The 20156-nt window shown below is 41.8% G+C and overlaps 1 protein-coding gene across 1 annotated transcript in view; it reads right to left on the bottom strand.

Annotated features, from left to right (window-relative positions):
- LOC109909783 (sodium/hydrogen exchanger 1) overlaps positions 1-18825 on the bottom strand; it is a 48295-nt gene extending 29470 nt beyond the window's left edge. Inside the window, exon 1 of the mRNA XM_020508803.2 lies at positions 17696-18825. Within this exon, the coding sequence (XP_020364392.1) occupies positions 17696-18020 (325 nt within the window). The 5' untranslated portion in view covers positions 18021-18825. The remainder of the gene's footprint in view (positions 1-17695) is intronic.
- Between the last annotated feature and the right edge of the window lie 1331 nt (positions 18826-20156).

The raw sequence follows: 20156 nt of genomic DNA, 5'->3' as shown, positions 1-20156 counted from the left end.
GTTGCAAACCGTAGTCTGGCTTTTTTTAAATGGCGGTTTTGGAGCAGTGGCTTCTTCCTTGAGCAGCCTTTCAGGTTATGTCGACATAGGACTCGTTTTACTGTGGATATACATACTTTTGTACCGGTTTCTTCCAGCATCTTCACAAGGTCCTTGGCTGCTGTTCTGGGATTGATTTGCACTTTTCGCACCAAAGTAAGTTAATCTCTAGGAGACAGAACATGTCTCCTTCCTGAGCGGTATGGCGGCTGCGTGGTCCCATGGTGTTTATACTTGCATGCTATTGTTTGTGCAGATGAACGAGGTACCTTCAGGCATTTGAAAATTGCTCCCAAGGATGAACCAGACTTCTCTTGGCTGATTTATTTTGATTTTCCCATGATGTCAAGCAAAGAGGCACTGAGTTTGAAGGTAGGCCTCGAAATACATCCACAGGTACACCTCCAATTGACTCAAATTATGTCAATTAGCCTATCAGAAGCTTCTTAAGCCATTACATCATTTTCTGGAATTTCCCAAGCTGTTTAAAGGCACAGTCAACTTAGTGTATGTAAACTTCTGACCCACTGGAATTGTGATACAGTGAATTATAAGTGAACTAATCTGTCTGTAAACAATTGTTGGAAAGATTACTGGTGTCATGCACAAAGTAGATGTCTTAACAAACTATAGTTTTAGCAAGTCAGTTAACAAGAAATTTGTGGAGTGGTTGAAAAACAAGTTAATGACTCCAACGTAAGTGTATGTTAAATTCTGACTTCAACTGTACGTGCGTATTGCTTATGGTCTAGATGCCAAGCCATCTGCGCAAATGTTGCTATTTAGTAGAAACCCCTTGTTGGTACTAGCCAGGTGGCCACAGCTAGATAATTACCTAGCAAGACAACGAAGAAACAATTTAATTCACTCTCCATAATCCCATACTGCCAGTGCCAGCCCAAAGCCAAATGTTTAGCTAGCTAGCTAACATTAGCATATTCGCTGGCTAGCACAACATAGCAGCTGTTTCATGGAAACTAGCTAATCCATTGTGATTTATGTATAATGTGAAAACTAGCTAGAGGTTAGCTAGCTTGGAGGAAGCATTTACTGTTGTGTGCATTGCGTCTGTGCACTTAGCTATCTAGCTAGCTACCAACCCATAGCCTACATTGCATATGAAGAGTGACTGGCTGATTCGTGGATGAATGGAGAAAATGCCCTCTTAAAAATACATTTGATGGCTCCCCCATGTGAAGGTTTGTGCTCTCTGACTGGCTCAAAGTCAAGTTCTTGGCCACTGACGAGTGTTGCGATAGGTTCGTCTCTACAGGGTCAGAACACAGCAGGTACAACTTGTTCTAGCAAGAGAAGGAACGGCCTCCCACTGTGATAAGTACACATCAGAAATCTATCGGCAGTGAGATTCTCTGTGCGTTTCATGCTTAAGACGTAGACTGCAGGAAAAGGGCAGACCGGTCATAGTTGGATGGACTAAAGTGGTTACGACTGCAACCACTAAACCGCCAGATATCAAACTGTCAATTCAGGACTGGAACGCTAAATTACCCATTATCCCTCATGTGTGACTGTGGGGGACAAGGGTTTGTGTGAAGACTGGCTGACGAGGAAGGGAATGACTCATCGCCCCTGGACAAGGAGCTCTTTCACCTCGAAAGGTCTGTGTTAGTCCTCCTAGCTAGGTCACACCCAAAGGCTTAAGACAATACAAACACAAGAGGGCAGGTAGCAAGCAGAGCTGAAAAACAAAGGTATACTATATTACATATTGTTGAGCTCCTTTCAGAAAATGGTTTGGCCTAAACACTGGAGGCACTTTTGATGTGCCTGAAGCTCCTAGCCAGATGGATGACAGCTCACACATTCTCTAGCGTGGGGGGGGGGGGGGGGGTCAAACACACGGCCCACTTGGTTTTAGAAAAAACGTTATTTAACATTTTTTATCACCGAAATGAAAGCAAGACAATAAGGGTGGATCGGACATTCCAAAAACGATAGCGGACAATTTACAAATTGAGAAGAAAAAAACATTTTCAGTGCGGCCCTCTGGACCTTGAAGAGCGAATGCAGCCCACGTAGAAAAACGTGTTTGACCACCCCTCTGCTCTAGTGGCTCACTCCAATCATGGCCTCCAGTAGTATTCACCCTCTTCAGTGGCAAGTACATATCACATCTGGAGATAAGGGGGAACATTGGGATCAAAGACCGCTTCCAGTGACTGATTGCTGGTATCCCACCACCAACACCTATGACACAGGTTCGCCATATGTATGGATAAGTGCACTTCAGTGAGCAGCATGGTACTGATAAGCCATGGTGGGGTCAATAGAATGTCCCTTCCTAACCTTATTTCCTTTCTGGTGTTTATCACATTTGGTCTCTATCATTACTGTGCCTCAAACTGACACCATGTTGGGTATTTTTTATTTTATTTAAATAGGTCATGGCTGCAATGACAGATTTTTCGACCCCGCTCCTCTGGAAACGTCTTTCTCAAAGCTACGGATCTGGATCTGTGTTATTTTACACAATGATTTTTCTACGTAGCTGCTACTCACACTCCACCTCCATGTCTCTTTACTCACCCTGTTTTGAACCATGATGATGTAGGCTGATGTAGGCTATATTTGATCAAAGTACCAAGAATAACGTCTGACTACTTTATTCAAATAAGACACTTCCAAGCCATCATGCCAAAACATCATCCTGTCAGGGTCAGTGACCAAATCCACAACACTACCCCGATGCACAGGCTGAAATAAACAGACGAAAAGAGGCAGAGAGAAAGAAGTGTCTGAGTGCTCTTTGTGAAAGTGGGTATTATTATTTATTTAAACAACCTCGTCATTAAACAAAGATCTCATCCTGGAGTATTGGCAATGGTGGTATTTCGAAGCCAGACATTCTTGATTAGAGGTCGACTGATTAATCGGCATGGCCGATTAATCAGGGCCGATTTCAAGTTTTCATAACAATGGGTAATCTGCCTTTTTGGACGCCGATTATGGCCGATTACATTGCAATCCATGAGGAAACTCTGTGGCAGGCTGACCACCTGTTACGCGAGTGCAGCGTCAAAAGGACTGTGTACCTGCAAGGAGCCAAGGTAAGTTGCTAGCTAGCATTAAACTTATCTTATAAAAAACAATCAATCTTCACATAATCACTAGTTAACTACACATGGTTGATGATATTACTAGCTTAACTAGCTTGTCCTACATTGCATATAATCAATGTGGTGTCTGTTAATTTATCATTAATTAACAGGCAACAGCCTACTTCAAATTCACCAAACGGGTGATGATTTAACAAAAGCGCATTCGTGAAAAAAGCAATCGTTGCACAAATGTACCTAACCATAAACATCAATGCCTTTCTTAAAATCAATACACAGAAGTATATATTTTTTTTACCTTCATATTTAGTTAAAAAGAAATTCATGTTCGCAGGCAATATTAACTAGAAAAATTGTGTCACTTCTCTTGCATTCAGTGCAAGCAGAGTCAGGGTATATGCAACAGTTTGGGCCGCCTGGCTCGTTGCAAACTGTGTGAAAACCGTAATTAATTTGCCAGAATTTTACATAATTATGACATAACATTGAAGGTTGTGCAATGTAACAGTAATATTTAGACTTAGGGTTGCCACCTGTTCGGTGGAATACGGAACGGTTCCTGAAAGAACAAACGTTTTGTTTTCGAAATGATAGTTTCCTGATTTGACCATATTAAATGACCAAAGGCTCGTATTTCTGTGTTTATCATATTAAAATGAAGTGTGATTTGATATAGCAGTCTGACTGAGCGGTGGTAGGCAGCAGCAGGCTCGTAAGCATTCAAACACTTTACTGCGTTTGCCAGCAGTTCTTAGCAATGCTTGAAGCACAGCGCTGTTTATGACTTGAAGCCTATCAACTCAAGAGATTAGGCTGGCAATACTAAAGTGCTTATAAGAACATCCAACAGTCAAAGGTATATGAAATACAAATGGTATAAAGAGAAATAGTCGACGCATCATAATAATAACAACAACCTAAAACTTCTTAATTGGGAATATTGAACCACAACTTCCATATGTTCTCATGTTCTGAGCAAGGAACTTAAACGTTAGCTTTTTTACATGGCACATATTGCACTTTTACTTTCTTCTCCAACACTGTGTTTTTGCATTATTTAAGCCAAATTGAACAGGTTTCATTATTTATGTTATTTGTTATTATTATTTATATTAAGTTAAAATAAAAGTGTTCATTCAGTATTGTTGTAATTGTCATTATTACAAATTATATATATATATTTTTTAAATAAGAAATTGGCCGATTAATCGGTATCGGCTTTTCTTGGTCCTCAAAAAACAAAATCATAAAATCGGTCGACTTTATTCTTGATGCTTGTTACGGATACAGTTATCCTGTGTGTGTGTGTGTATCCTGTGTGTTTCTTTTCTCTCCTTCTCCCCTCACAGGTGAAAATCATCACTCCCCAATCAGTCAACAATCAATCATCAATCAGAAGACACACCTCCTCCTATTTCCTACCCTATCACAGTTCCTTCCCCATGGTTTAAAAACCCCATCATTTGTTTGCTCTAGAGCTCAATCTCTCTGTAAATGCCATGTCTGTAGGTCTCTGTGTTTCACTCTCGCTTTGTGTCTTAACCTCTCTTTTGTTTGAGCACCTCATAGCACTTTGTCATCACCTGTGAGTATTGTTTTTGGTTATGGTGTTTGTTTGTTGCTGGTGGGAAAAGGGGGAAACCAAGACAAGTCGCCCATGGGCATACACTACCAGTAGGTGAACTTTTAAATACACTAGTTAGAACTGGGCGGACCACCCACTGTATTTTTGGTTAGTTAGTTAGCTGTTGTTAAAGTAGGCTAGTCTAGCTTAGGGGTGTTTTTGTATATTTATGGTTTCTTTCCTTGGGTCCAGCTCAGCCCCTTTTCCTGCTTCCCCCCCATTACCGTGTGTTTATAAATAAACCTGGAGTTTGACGGTAGATTTCTTTTGTCGTGGTTATTTCGTTCACACTTTTACTTTGTCACAATAATAATTTGCATGAGTTATGTTACGGGTCTCATTACCATCCCCCCTAGACTGTCGGGCCAAAAGGGATTCGTAACAATGCTCATAAAATTTCAGATGGACAATTCATTATTCTTTTTCTTGCCAATGAGGTGCATGCCTTGGATTTTAGACGGCAGTAAAATCAAGATCTTCTGTGGCAGAAGTCTATTGAGACAGTCTTTAGTGTTGTCACAATACAGACATTTGACTGATACCCAATGCCATCGCGATTCCAAAATTATAATTAAAAGAAGCCGTATTAGCCATTCACAGAATGACTCTTAATCAAGACAGATAAAACGTAGCTACTGCGGTGTACAATTGTCGGGCATCTTTTGAGTTAAATATCAATCAATTTGACAGCCATGTGTGCATTAATGCAAGTACTCTCTGGTCAGGGGTACGCCAAATAAAAATGTGATTCGCATTTTTTTTTAAAGATATGTTTTTTAAAACAATAAAATGTTTCACATTTTCAAACAGTCCATTTAGTAAGGCCGCATCCACATGCCAGCTGTACTGGTAGTACTGCTACTACCAGCAGTACTACACCTGCACCTGTCGATGACACAGGTTGTCTTCCACGAGCACATCCAATGCTAGCATCAGTAATTCTACATTTGTTGTTAGCCCAGCTAGCATGGACACTGACAGTTGTGAATCTGATGCAGCCGAGGAGCTACTGCCCCCTTACCCGGGAAAGCACAGAACAACAAACAGGGACATTGGACCATCGAAGAGGCGCAAACATGATGAGAACTACATTGATTTGGGGTTCACTTATACTGGGAGTAGTGCCTTTCCTCAGTCACAGTGTGTTATATGTGCAAAAGTACTCTCACACAGCTTGATGAAACCTTCACTCTTGCACAGACATTTAGAAACAAAACATGCCAATTTAAAAAATAAGCCACAGGAGTTAAGACTTCCGAGTAGAAGACCTGTATAAAAGCAACAGATACCATTAATAAGAAGGGGCTAGAAGCGTCTTATATGGTGAGCTACCGAGTGGCTAGGACAGGCAACCCCTATACTATTGTGGAGGACTTCATTCTTCCTGCTGCTGCAGATATGGCTGGGACAATGCTGAAGGAAAAGGCAAAAAAAACTATACAGACAATTCTTTCATCAAACACTGTTTCACGACCCATCAGTGACATGGCAGGATATATTTTGAAACAATCACTGCTTCGCATACAAGCCAGTGAAATATGCGTTACAGCTGGATGAGTCAACAGACGTGGCGGGCCTGGCACAGCGCCTGGTATATGTCCGTTAAGTTTATGGGGTGTCAATTAAGGAAGACATCCTCTTCTGCAAGCCACTGGAAACCAGGACAACAGGAGAAGATATTTTTAAAGTACTGGACAGCTTTGGAATTTGGTGGTCAAGATCTGTTGGTATCTGTACTAATGGCGCAAAAGTCATGACAGGGAGACATAGTGGAGTGGTAACGAGCATGCAAGCAGTTGCTCCCGACGCCACTTGGGTACACTGCAGCATCCACCGAGAGGCTCTTGCTGCCAACGGAATGCCTGTCAGCTTGAAAGACGTTTTGGACACCACAGTGAAAATGGTTAACTTTGTTAAAGCAAGGCCCCTGAACTCTCATGTATTTTCTGCACTATGCAATGATATGGGCAGCGACCATGGAACACTTTTACAACACATAGAAGTGCGCTGGTTATCAAGGGGCAAAGTTTTCTTTACTGACCATAATTTTCACTTGTCTGACCGCTTGCATGATGACGAGTTTCTCACACGACTGGCCTATCTGGGTGATGTTTCTCGCCTGAATGATCTGAATCTCTGCAACTATAATCAATGTGAGGGACAAAATTGAGGCTATGGTTAAGAAGTTGGAGCTCTTCTGTCAGCATTAACAAGGACAACACACAGGTCTTTGCATCATTGTATGATTTTTTGGTGTGCAAATTAACTTAAGCTTACGGATAATGTAAAATGTGATATCGCGAAGCACCTGAGTTGGGTGCGCAATTATGCAGGTCCTTTCCCGAAACGGATGACACAAACAACTGGATTCGTTATCCTTTTCAAACTCTGCCTCCAGTCCACTTACCGATATCTGAACAAGAGAGCCACATCGAAATTGCAACAAGCAGTTCTGTGAAAATGTAATTTAATCAGAAGCTGTTGCCAGATTTCTGGATTGGGCTGTGCTCAGAGTATCCTGCCTTGGCAAATCGCACTGTTAAGACACTGACGCCCCTTTCAACCACGTATCTATGTGAGTGGATTCTCGGCCCTCACTAGCATGAAAACTAAATACAGGCACAGAATGTGTGTGGAAAATTATTTAAGACCGAGACTTTCTCCAATACAACCCAACATTGCAGAGTTATGAGCATTCTTTCAAGCACACCCTTCTCATTAACCTGTGGTGAGTTATTCACGATTTTTGATGAACAAATAAGGTTTTATATGTAAGATGGTTAAATAAAGAGCAACATTTTAGATTATTAATTTGTGCCCTGGTCCTATAAGAGCTTTGTCACTTCCCACAAGCCGGGTGGTGACAAAAAACTCATTATGTTTAATAAATGTATCGTATTGTGTGTGTGTGTGTGTGTGTGTGTGGCAGGCTTACAATGATGGCAAAAAAACAACATTTGAGAGTGCGCTGACCCTGGTGCTGGAGGGGGTACGCAGCTGGAGGTTGAATGTTTGAAGGGGTACGGGACTATAAAACGTTTAGGAACCACTGCATTAATGAATCAATTATACAATGAATTTGACTTAGTTTTTACCAATCAACAACATAACAGTAATCATTCATTTGAATGGTAAATCTATTGATAAAAATGGGTAAATCTATTGGATAGGCAGATTAATAGCAAAGGTGAATGCATTGCCTACTCAATAGGAGTGTGTGCATGCATTGAGTTTCCCATCCAATGTATACTTATTTTTACTTACATAGTACTAGGGGTAGTGAATTGATGTTAGCTTCAGCTGTAAGCTAGCAAGGAAAGTTAGGGTACAAAGCTAAATAGCTAGCAAGCTAACATTACCGGTATCTTCTTGCATTGTGAAGTGCTGTAGCTGTATACAGAGGTTGTTTTTGCGAACAGTAATTAACATTTTCAACATTTCATGTTGCATTATTCGAGTGTCTTAACTTGTGCAGCAGGAGTTGGGAGTGAACATGTTGCAGCCCAGACTCAGTGGTTCCTCAGGACAGGCTGGCTAGCAATTTCTGTATACCGTGCAACACTGGTGGGATCTTACGCAACACACATCTTACTGGAAGTCCTATCTGAAGTAACTGGTTCAGAAATTGTTTGTGTCCTTTACACTTCTTATACGCAGTCCACATATTTCTGCACCAGAGGTTTGTTTTCATAATGATTTTTGGCAGGACTCTGATACTATGCAATGTTAACCATCAGTGAGAAATGTAATTGTTGCTCTGTCGACACATTCCAACTTCCGACTGTCACATCCATCCATCCAATGCTGCAACCAATTGATGAGATCAGTCCGAGAAGACACAAATCAAATAGAATTCTAATCAAAGCTCAACGGCAAACTAATTGATGTTTACAGATCTCCATCGATGTTTAAGATACCGGAGCATTAGCCTATTGCCCTCTGAAGATTAGTCATGCCTCAGTGACAAACTGTGAAGATAAATGTTCAATGTTGACATGTGAAGCCATCAGCATGTCCCCCACAAGGGTTCCCTTGTGTTCATGGTAAGGAGTGGCTCTATGGCCTAATCCATGAGATGAAGGTGGATCTCTTTCTTCCCCTATGCTATCGGTGACAGATTACAGTGGGCCCCAGGGATGAGAATGCAAAAGATAATGTCTGAGACAAAGACTAAAGCGTAGGCTATTCAACACTATTCACTGCAATAATTGTAGGTCTGTATCCCGAAGACGACAATGATGAACCCGATTCAATTAGGATATTTGTTCATATGGACAATCAACCTGTGAATACCCTGGTAATACATAGACTAGTCAAGTTTTTTAATTTTTTTAAATCTATGTCGATGGGATGTAAAAAGTTAAAAGAACCATATAAGCAAATAATGGGAAAACCTTTAAAGTCGTAACACTTTGGCAGGAAAGGGAAGTGTCATTTTAGTTCATGATATAGGCTTACTTGTTATCTCTCCCAGACTTCCACACAGTCATTAAATATTAGGTCTGAAGGCCAGTGACAAATAAGGCAAAGGTTGCATCTTCTGAATCCACTGTCACATTACACAGCTATGGGCTAAAGACCACCTAAACGTTTCAGTGCTAGGCTTGCTTGCAGAGCCGAACGTGTAATCTTTTACACTTCGTACACTGGAGTCGTGTCCGGGTAATTAAGCTTTTAAATACTCGCGCCAGAAGCAGTGCTTAGACAAACGGATTATGTAGGCCAGGGTTCTCATTACAGCACTCATTTGGAAGGCATAAATCTCCTCATGTTTACGCAGAAAACCAACCTTGAGCAAACTGAGATAAAATGACAAACCTGGTATTTGAGCCCACTGGAGCCATTTATCCTATTAGCTCTACTTTCAGACCACTCCTTGTTCCTGACAACTCAAGGCGATTGTAACAAGGTGACTGGGTTTGATGTTGTAAAATTATTAGGCCTAATCCAATTATGGTTTCCATTGGCAGGCCATGGTTCCGGTAGTAATAGATTATACTGCTTCGTGACGTACAACATCTCCATATTGTTACAGTATGCCCAGCAGTTGTGCTGTCCGCCTCTCAGGCTTATCATCCATCTCAGTTGTATGTTTACTGTAGATAACGGCCTCTTAAACCTTCTGAAAGAGTGCCTTGATCTTTCAGTGAACCATTTGTGGTAGAAACAACATTTTACGAGAGATACAGGCTCCAAGTGTAAACTCGTGAAAAGAAACAAATAGGGCTGGACTTACAGGGCTGCCCGCTGGCCTGGGGAGGTTTTGGAAATCCTCCATGCCAGTCAATCTACGTCAATAGGCCAGTGAAAAATACATATAGTGTTAGGTCAAGGGGTCTGAATAATTTCAGAAGGTACTGTATTTATGAATGTACGTACAGACACACAAAGTTTGGACACACCTAGTCAGTCAAGGGTTTTTCTTTAGTTTTCACTATTATTCTACAATGTAGAAAATAGTAAAGACATCAAAACTATGAAATCATGTACAGTAGTAACCAAAAGTGTTGAGATTCTTTCAAGTAGCCACCCTTGCCTCGATGATAGATTTGCACACTCCTGGCACTCTCAGCCAGCTTCATGAGGTAGTCACCTGGAATGCATTTCTATTTACAGTTGTGCTTTGTTAAAAATGTATATGTGGAATTTCCTTCTTAGTGCGTTTGAGCCAATAAGATGTGTTGTGACAAGGTAGGGGTGGTATACAGAGGACAGCTCTATTTGGTAAAAGACCAAGTCCATATTATGGCAAGAACAGCTCAAATAAGCAAAGAGAAATGACAGTCCATTATTACTTTAAGACATTAAGGTCAGTCAAACTCTGGAAATGTTTTATAACTGTACGTTTCTTCAAGTGAAATCGCAAAACCCATCAAGCTCTGATGATGAATCTGGCTCTCATGAGGACCACCACAGGAAAGGAAGACCCAGAGTTAACTCTGCTGCAGAGAATAAGTTCTTTAGAGTTATCAGACTCAGATTGCAGCCCAAATCAATGCTTGAGTTCAAGTAACAGACACATCATCATCAACTGTTCAGAGACTGTCAAATCAGGCTTTCATGGTTGAATTGCTGCAAAGAAACCACTACTAATAATAAGAAGAAGAAGAAGAGACTTGCTTGGGCCAAGAAACACGAGCAATGAACATTAGACTGGTGGAAATCTGTCCTTCGGTCTGATATTTGGTTCCAACAGGCGTGTCTTTGTGAGATGCAGAGCAGGTGAACGGATGATCTCCGCATGTGTGGTTCCCACCGTGAAGCATGGGGGAGGAGGTGTGATGGTGCTTCGCTGGTGACAGTGTCTGATTTATTTAGATTTCAAAAAAAGGCACACAACCAGCATGGCTGCCACAACATTCTGCAGCGATACACCATCCCATCTGGTTTGCACTGAGTGGGATGTTCATTTGTTTTTTACAGGACAATGACCCAACATTCCTCCAGGCTGTGTAATGGCTATTTGACCAAGGAGAGTGATGGAGTGCTGCATCAGATGACCTGGCCTCCACAATCACCTGACCTCAACCCAATTGAGACGATTTGGGATGAGTTGGACCGCAGCGTGAAGGAAGGCAACAAGTGCTCAGCATATGTGGGAACTCCTTCAAGACTGTTGGGAAAGCATTCCGCATGAAGCTGGTTGAGAGAATGCCAAGAGTCTGCAAAGCTGTCAAGGCAAAAGGTGGCTACTTTGAAGAATCTAAAATATATTTTGATTTGGGGTTTTTTTGGTTACATGATTCCGTGTGTCATTTCATAGTTTTGATGTCTTCACTATTACTCTAACTAAGCTGTTAGTTTGTTATGTAGATTATTTACCAAACACGAGCAAACACACAAATAGCCTAGATTGAGCAGAATATCATCTGTCGGGCAGAAACAACGTGCAGCTCTCAAACAACTGGTGGTCACACGGAGTAGCCAACAGTGCCTTCAGAAAGTATACATTTATCCACAATTTGTTGTGTTATAGTCAGAATTTAAAATGGATTCAATTAAGATTGTGTCACTGGCCTAAACACAATACCCCATGATGTCAAAGTGGAATAAGGTACAAACTCATTAAAAATGAAAAGCCTAAATGTCTTGAGTCAATAAGTATTCAGCCCCTTTGTTATTGCAAAACTAAATAAGTTCAGGAGTAAAAATGTACTTAACAAGTCACATAATAAGCTGCATGGACTTACTCTGTGTACAGCAATAGTGTTTAACATTATTTTTGAATGACTACCTCATCTCTGTACCCCACAAGTACAATTATCTGTAAGGTCCTTCAGTTGATTTCAAACAAATTCAACCACAAAGACCAGGGATGCCTTGCAAAGGTGATCATGAATTTGTAGATGGTAAAATAAAATAAAATAAAAAATAAAAAAATATATATATAAAAAAACTAAGAAATGTAGTAAAGAAATTAACTTTATGTTCTGAATACAAAGCATTAAGTTTGGGGCAAATCCAAGACAACACATCACTGAGCATTCATATTTTCAAGTATGGTGGTGGCTGCATCATGTTATAGGAAGCTTGTCATCAGCAAGGACTAGATCATAAAAAATAAAAAAATAAAAACAGGATAGAGTTAAGCAATTCTAGAGGAAAACCAGGTTCAGTCTGCTTTCCACCAGACACTGGGAGATGAAAAGGCTTAGTTCCAGTTGACTTTTTACATTTTTTTTATTTAAAGGGCCTCCAGAGTGGCGCAGTGGTCTAGTGCTAGCTGTGCAACTAGAGATCCTGGTTCGAGTTCAGGCTCTGTCGCAGCCGGCTGCAACAGGGAGACCCATGGGGCGGTGCACAATTGGCCCAGCGTTGTCCGGGTTAGGGGAGGGTTTGGCCAGCAATGCACGCTGACACGGTCGCCAGGTGTACGGTGTTTCCTCTGACACATTGGTGTGGCCGGCTTCCGGGTTAAGCGGGCAGTGTGTCAAGAAGCAGCTTGGCTGGGTTGTGTTTTGGAGGACGCACGCTGTTGCCCTTCACCTCTCCAGAGTCTGTACAAGAGTTGCAGCGATGGGACAAGACTAACTACCAATTGGATACCACGAAATTGGGGAGAAGGGGGTAAAAATTATAATTTAAAATATATATATATAAAGCGGCTTAAATCCATAGCAAGACTTAAAAGACTTACAGTGATATATGTGCATGCAAAGAGCATGAACTCACTACTGTAATGGTCCAGGTTACAAAGTGGCTCAGTGACTCGTGTTTGCATCTCAATGTGAAAAAAACTGTTTGCATGTTCTTCACAAAGAGGGCAACAGATGCTACTGAGCCAGATGTCTGTGTCAGGGGAGAAGCTCCAGGTGGTATCCGATTTTAAGTACCTTGGCATCATACGTGATTCCAACCTCTCTTTTAAAAAGCATGTGAAAAAGGTAATTCAAATAACCAAATTCAACCTAGCTAATTTCCGATTTATACGAAATTGTTTGACTACAGAGGTAGCAAAACTGTACTTCAAATCTATGATACTCCCCCACTTAACATACTGCTTGACTAGTTGGGCCCAAGCTTGCTGTACAACATTAAAACCTATTCAGTCTGTCTACAAACAGGCTCTCAAAGTGCTTGAGAGGAAGCCCAATAGCCATCATCATTGTCACATCCTTAGAAAGCATGAGCTCTTGAGTTGGGAAAATCTTGTGCAATACACCGACGCATGTCTTGTATTCAAGATCCTCAATGGCCTGGCTCCCCCTCCACTCAATATTTTTGTTAAACAGAAAACACAGACATATGGCAGCAGATCCACAAGGTCTGCCATGAGAGGTGACTGTATAGTTCCCCTAAGGAAAAGCACCTTTAGTAAATCTGCTTTCTCTGTGAGAGCTTCCCATGTCTGGAATACACTGCCATCAGACACACATAACTGCACCACATATCACACTTTCACAAAATGCTTGAAGACATGGCTAAAGGTCAATCAGATTTGTGAACATGGTCCCTAGCTGTGTGTTGCCGCTCTCCATGTTGTCTGTTGTCTGTAGCTTGTGAGGTGTGGAAACACTGTTGCTTTTATGAATTTTGTCTTGCTGCTTTTTGTTTTATGTTGCTCTGTCTGTATGCTACGTCTTGCTTGTCCTATGTTGCTATGTCTTGCTTGTTCTATGTTGCTATTGTCTATATTGTAATTGTTTTTAATAACCTGCCCAGGGACTGCGGTTGAAAATTAGCCGGCTGGCTAAAACCGGCACTTTTACTGAAATGTTGATTAATGTGCACTGTCCCTGTAAAAATAAAAATAAACTAAACTAAACTAAATGGCGGTCAAGCAATGATCAACAACCAACTAGACGAGTTAACCATTTTTTAAATAATAAAGATTGTACAATCCAGGTGTGCAAAGCTCTTAGAGACTTACCTAGAAAGACTCAAAGCTGTAATTGCTGCCAAAGCTGATTCTAACGTGTATTGACTCAGGGGTGTGAACACTTATGAAAAGGACATTACATTTTCATTAAATTTGCAGATTTCAAAAAACATGGTTTTCACTTTGCCATTATGGGGAATTGTATTTAATAAATTTCGAATTCAGGCTGTAACAACAAAATGTGGAATAAGTCAAGGGGTATGAATACTTTCTGAAGGCACAGATTAGACAGATTAGATAGATTTTTTGAAAGACCTTGAAAGTAGTCTCCTGATGTCGTTTAAGCATCGTTGTAGACTTCCAATAATAGCCTTGGGAAACTCTCGCTCTATGTACGTGCCCTCAATGTGAGCTTAGTATCACCTGTGTATCAATACTGAATAGAGCCTGAAACATTCCTCTGCGACTCTTGCTGCAGTTGTTCCTCTGATTGACAGTCGGTGAAGAGCCACAGTAAAAGCTGAACAAAGTATAACAGGACAAAACTCAAATAGAAAACAACTCTGTGCCATGACTTGCATTAGATGGGGAAAGGAGAGATATTTTTGGCTTGTATATTGGGTCATTCAAGGTGAGCATGGTTGCCGCCAATCAATTGAATAGTTGACTAGGGCCAATTCTTTTTCCAAATTAAATTGTCTATCAACAGTGTCCTTGGCTTTATTTATTGCAGTACAATTGTCTATTCAAATGTATTTACACAGTAGCATCAGCATGTCATTGTGTGACGTGAATGGATATATTGAGTCAAAAGGTGCATTGAAGGGCCAACTATGCAATCTTATGCATTGTGAGTATTGCAAGAGTGAGCCGAGCGGAAAAGAACTTAGCACAGACGCTCTCCATCTATTTTTCTTCCATTTCCATTCAAAGCACCTCTGTTCCAGGTGACAGTTGGTTTACCCCAGACAAATATTGACCACAGATTAGACCAACGGCCCAGAAGGTGGGTGAGTAGGACTCGGGCTCTCAGCAGAACAGAACAGAACACGGCCGCATGCCATTTTAGTTTGAGCTGCCATGTTCGCATTACAAATGGAGGTGTGACAAACTTGAGTCGCCAGGCATATATCAGAGGTTATTGTACCTACCTGGTCACCTGTTGCCTAAACATACTGTCGGAGTAGACCTAACCGAGCTGCAAAGCCATGTAGGCCTACCAATGCAGTCCAGTCTGCAGCCTAACTCTTCAGATATAGGCCTTATCATATCAACCCTACAGCCTATATTTATTAGTGTTGTATAATACTACCGCCATGACCCTTCGGAGACGCCGGGTTCTACCTAGCATATAAATCATCTACTAGTTGAACTGAACGCCAAACTACTTGTGCTTTGATGCGTTACACATTAAAATGCGGAACAGGGTCATTTATAGCAGTGTGTTAGTAGCTTGTTAACACACATTCCCATTGTTAATGGTTAGATATTAACTGGTGCTAACCGGTGCTCCCGCACATTGACTCTGCACCAGTACACCCTGTAAATAGCCTCGCTATTGTTATTTTACTGCTGCTCTTAAATTACTTTAATTTGTTTTCTTTTTTTTGTTGTATTTTTTCTTACAAGCCCTTAACCAACAATGCGATTTTAAGTATGTCACTATTAAAAGATACCGACCGGTTGTATTCGGCGCATGTGACAGACAAAATTTGATTTGACAGCATTTACGAGAGACAAATATCTAGGCCAAGTCCAATACATGTCTTCCAATGTACAGTACAGATTGTTGAGGTAAAACCATAGGCTCGTCCTGAATGTGGGCCACAACTCACATGAGCAATACTTGTATTGAGGACTTGAATGTTAAGTGTAGCTAGGCCAATACATTGTTATCAGTCAATATGGCCTGTCCTCCTCAGACCTATATCAGTGCTGGCACACTTGCTAGAACGTTTAATAATTTGAGGATCTCTCTATCACCACACTCCCTGCTACAATAAATCATATTTATCCCAAGGCTATATTGACACATATGAAGAGCTATTGCTTAGGGGAATAAGGGATATTGATTGTAGGTCCTTCTTATCAAATGAAGGAAGTCTAGTCTTGGAGAAAAAGACCAGAGCAAGCAAAGCTAGTCTGACAGGGCAGCAAAAGAAAATTTAAATAGACAATGGATGCAGCTTTAGGCTTAGAAAAAAAAGAGAGAGAATGCGATCTCTGAGCAGGACACGGGCAGGAACCTGGGGCTGAGCATTGCAGCTGCCACAGCAGATTATGAACACAGGGGTTTCAGCATAATCAGAAGGCGAAGGTCACCACTGCTGTTCCCGTTTGTTTCGCTCACGCTCACTCAATCTTTCACACCTGCCTCTCACCTCCTTTCCCTGCTATCCTGCATTCTCCTTTCTACCCATTTCTCTGTCTTTCTGTCGCTCACCTCTACAATTTCCTCCCTGTTCCTCTCCATCTTCTTTCTCCATCTAGACAGTCACCTTGCCTCATCCTCACTCCCTTCCTCCCTCCAAACCACTGCACCCAGCTGGGCGCTCTCCCAATCTTCCCCCAGGACAGTGGGCCTCCCCCCCTGGGTAAGTGGGACAGTCCCTCTCTGGCCTGGCCACAGGCTGGCACTCACCCAGGCTTAATATTATGTTGCGGAGAAAATGGCATGCTGCTGGCTCTTAGCGAATGGCAGCAGGGGACGCAGCAGGGAACACTGCAGGGGCATGAGAGCACACCACATACAGGAAGAGGAGAAACAGAGGGAGGGAGTGGGAGATGGGACGAGCACTGCATGAAGAGCAACAAACAGGTAAAGGAGGTGAGAAGTAGCAGTGCGAGATGAAATGATTGCAGTAAGGAGAAAGACAGGGAGTGGCGAGGGGACCACAACCAGTGACAAGGAAAAGGGAAGAGGATAGAAGTTAGACTACACGTGAGTGTGTGTTTCCCATTGCCAAACATCCTGTGTCAACAAAACAGCTTTTTAACAGGAACAGTGGTCAAAGAAGTCCCCTTGATGAGAACTTGCAATGATTTCAGTCTAGCCAATGCACAAAACTGCAACAAAAATGTGCTTAGTCACACATCACATTGTGTCAAGGAGCACTGATTGCGCCTTCCCACTTCAAAACATGAGCTAAACGTATGATCATCATTCCCAGGAAGATCACTTACTATGCAGAATACAGGAAAACAAGTCCAACCAGTACAAGAGTCACCTAAGACTAACAATGAGTATATCTGTGACATCTTTATGCAGAGTACAAGGGAATGTCACATTATGGACTACCCCTCCATAATCACCTATTGACTTCAATATGTAGTATTTTCCCATCTCACATGGCATAATCCCCTGCTAGGGAACAAACCATATATTCTTTAAACTTTAACATTTGATTTGGGTTCAAAGGGTATATACACTCAAGAGTATCAGGAAATACATTTCTCTTGATAATGCTGAAATGAAATGGCAACCAATGGCATTCTTCAAACACCTAGATTGCCTGCTCACCTCACGGAACTGGTAAGAGAAACATGGGTGCTTTACATTTTCCTCTGTATAGGCTACGAGAATAAAACTCAAGCTGAACCACAAAGCAAATAAACCAGCCTGACAGTGCAACTCACCCAATTTCATTAATGAGGCCAGCAACACCCACAACGAGATCTCGAAAGGCACCTGTATGTGATGGTAATCTAGAGACAGGACGGGGAAGGCCTTTTTTGTGTACGTGTAGTTAGTATGTTCGTGGCTGCCTGCTATCCCTCGGTGGTCGTCGCGGCGGTCGTGTCCTCCTCCAGTGTTGTCCTGAGCGCTGATGTCCGGTGAGCTGGCAGCTCCAAGCGTCAGTACGGTGCCCTCCAGAAAGATCAACATCACCAGAAGTAGGAGTCCCCGCTCCAGAAAACTTCTGGAGCCAGTGGGTGAGTGTAAAGCTACGCGAACAGACATGTTGCAATTCGTTTTTATAACTTAAAATAATTTAGGGGGAGCTGGAAATCGTGTAGTTAGCGTGTAATGAACACACTTTCCTCACTAGCAACTGGTTTTCCAAAGGACCGACAACATATCCATGTTCGACAACTGGCTGGCTAGCTAGGCAACTTTAGTGAGATGGATGCGGCAGTTCCAGGTACTGTAGCAAGCTGGCTAACGACGTTCGCGAAAGCAGGAAACGTCGAAGGTGCCTGAGCTAGCTATCCGTCCAGGCAACGGAGAGCTCAAGACACGGCTACGGCGCTGTGTTGGTTAGCAAGTTACACACCCTCTCCTAAATATCACAACTTTGAATTGAAAACTTGGTCCGAAATCTTGCTTCAGATACTGACAGCGTAGGTTAAATCTCTTCCGCGAAAGATGTCATTGCTCACCGCCGACCAGTTAAAAAAAAGATGCTGCTGATACAATTTCTGTTCCACCAGAAGATAAATATCATCGATAATGTCCGCGGTTACAGCTGACCGAAGTCCAATGTTGACCTTGAATGAAACGTTTAGAACTGTCACGTTGCAATTGTGTGGGGGGATCATAGATATTTGAACTGCATTCCATGCTTTCGCATCCGTGTATGCGCCGTACCCTGTCCCGACAAGACCTTACTTGAACTCAGTCAGTATGAGGAGCTGTGGCTCCATCCATCACACCGTTTTCTAGCTCCAACAGTGGCTTCGAATGTTATCCCTCCGCAAGTGTACTCCTTGTAATGTGATGTTAGCGAGATAAATACAACCTTCAAAACGCACACCCCTTCGCGGAGGGAGGAGAATGGGGAGGGAGCCCTTTTTTAATTTCGACCACAGTGACATCTATTGGAGGGGAGGTATTTGATACCTTATATATTATATTCACGTATGGAAAAAAACATACATTTCCTGTTCATAAGTCTGACTAGGCCCAGTGGGTAGTCGCGCCCATCACATTCTGTCCCAGGAGGCTTCGAGGGCGTGAACTGCTATGGCTGATCTGCCTGGATTGCAGGGCAGAACAAAACCATGGCTATCCTAGTATCTGGCATCTGTTGGAGCTGATTGCACCATAAACTCCATGTTATTTAAGTCTTCAGTGTAGGCTAACTCAAATTGTACCTCTAAAATGAGAATATCTAGTAAATACATTCGTTGAAAAGATATCCAACTGCAATCTTAATTTGTTTAAAAAATTATTTTCAATTCAATATCAACATTTTGTTATGGAAATGGTGTGTGTTTTTGTGCGAGTCCAGCCAAACACATTTCACCATCCCTTCAATATCAAATGGGTGTTATATGGAAATGGGTGTGTTTTCTTGTGAGTACCCCCAAAACATTTTGTCATCCATTTCGTAATTACAATAGGGCTATGCCTTGGGTGGTGACACTATGTCACGAATAGCATACTGTACACAACCTATTTTTGTTTGTTTACTTTGACTTTTAGTGTAGTCTGTCATTGTGTTTAGTGTCTCCCTGTGGCACTTTAACCCCCACAGCTTGCCAAATACAGTTGTACCATACCACTGAAGGTGTCTGGCTTGTAATTACTGTGGTGGGAAATGGTATGGTCATTGAGAGCTGTTTGCACCTAAAAGAAATATATGAACTGCTCACAACAATTAGTGTAATAAGACACATGAGGATGAGTAGATCGGATGCTGTTGCTGATGATCATTTTGGGTGTCATAAAGTATTTAAAGGAGGTGAAGGTAGTTGAACAAGTGCTTTTTATATGAGGCACTTTGAAGCACACAGTGATCATTGTGAACATTCTTATTCATTTACAGTATTGTATATTGTACTGTAAAAATTGTAATTAATCCAAGGGGATTAGGTAGTGTAGCCTCTGTCTGACCTGCCAACACCTGTATGCAGTCAACCACAATAGCTGCATTAATAAGTTATGATGAATACCAATCACATGCCTGTGTTTCTGCACTTCATGCCTCTGGGGCTTAGGCACACACATTGGCATGGGGAAGTGTCCCTGCATGCACCCTTGCACTCTGTTCCTGCAATTCCATAAAATATTGAAGTGCAGCACAATAGTGAGACACACACACACACACACACACAGAGGTTTGCTGTGCCTATTTTTAAAATACTTCTTCAAGTG

Source organism: Oncorhynchus kisutch, linkage group LG2 (assembly GCF_002021735.2).
Source record: "Oncorhynchus kisutch isolate 150728-3 linkage group LG2, Okis_V2, whole genome shotgun sequence".
NCBI classification, from domain to species: Eukaryota; Metazoa; Chordata; class Actinopteri; order Salmoniformes; family Salmonidae; genus Oncorhynchus; species Oncorhynchus kisutch.
This window is presented reverse-complemented; position numbering and strand designations above follow the sequence as displayed.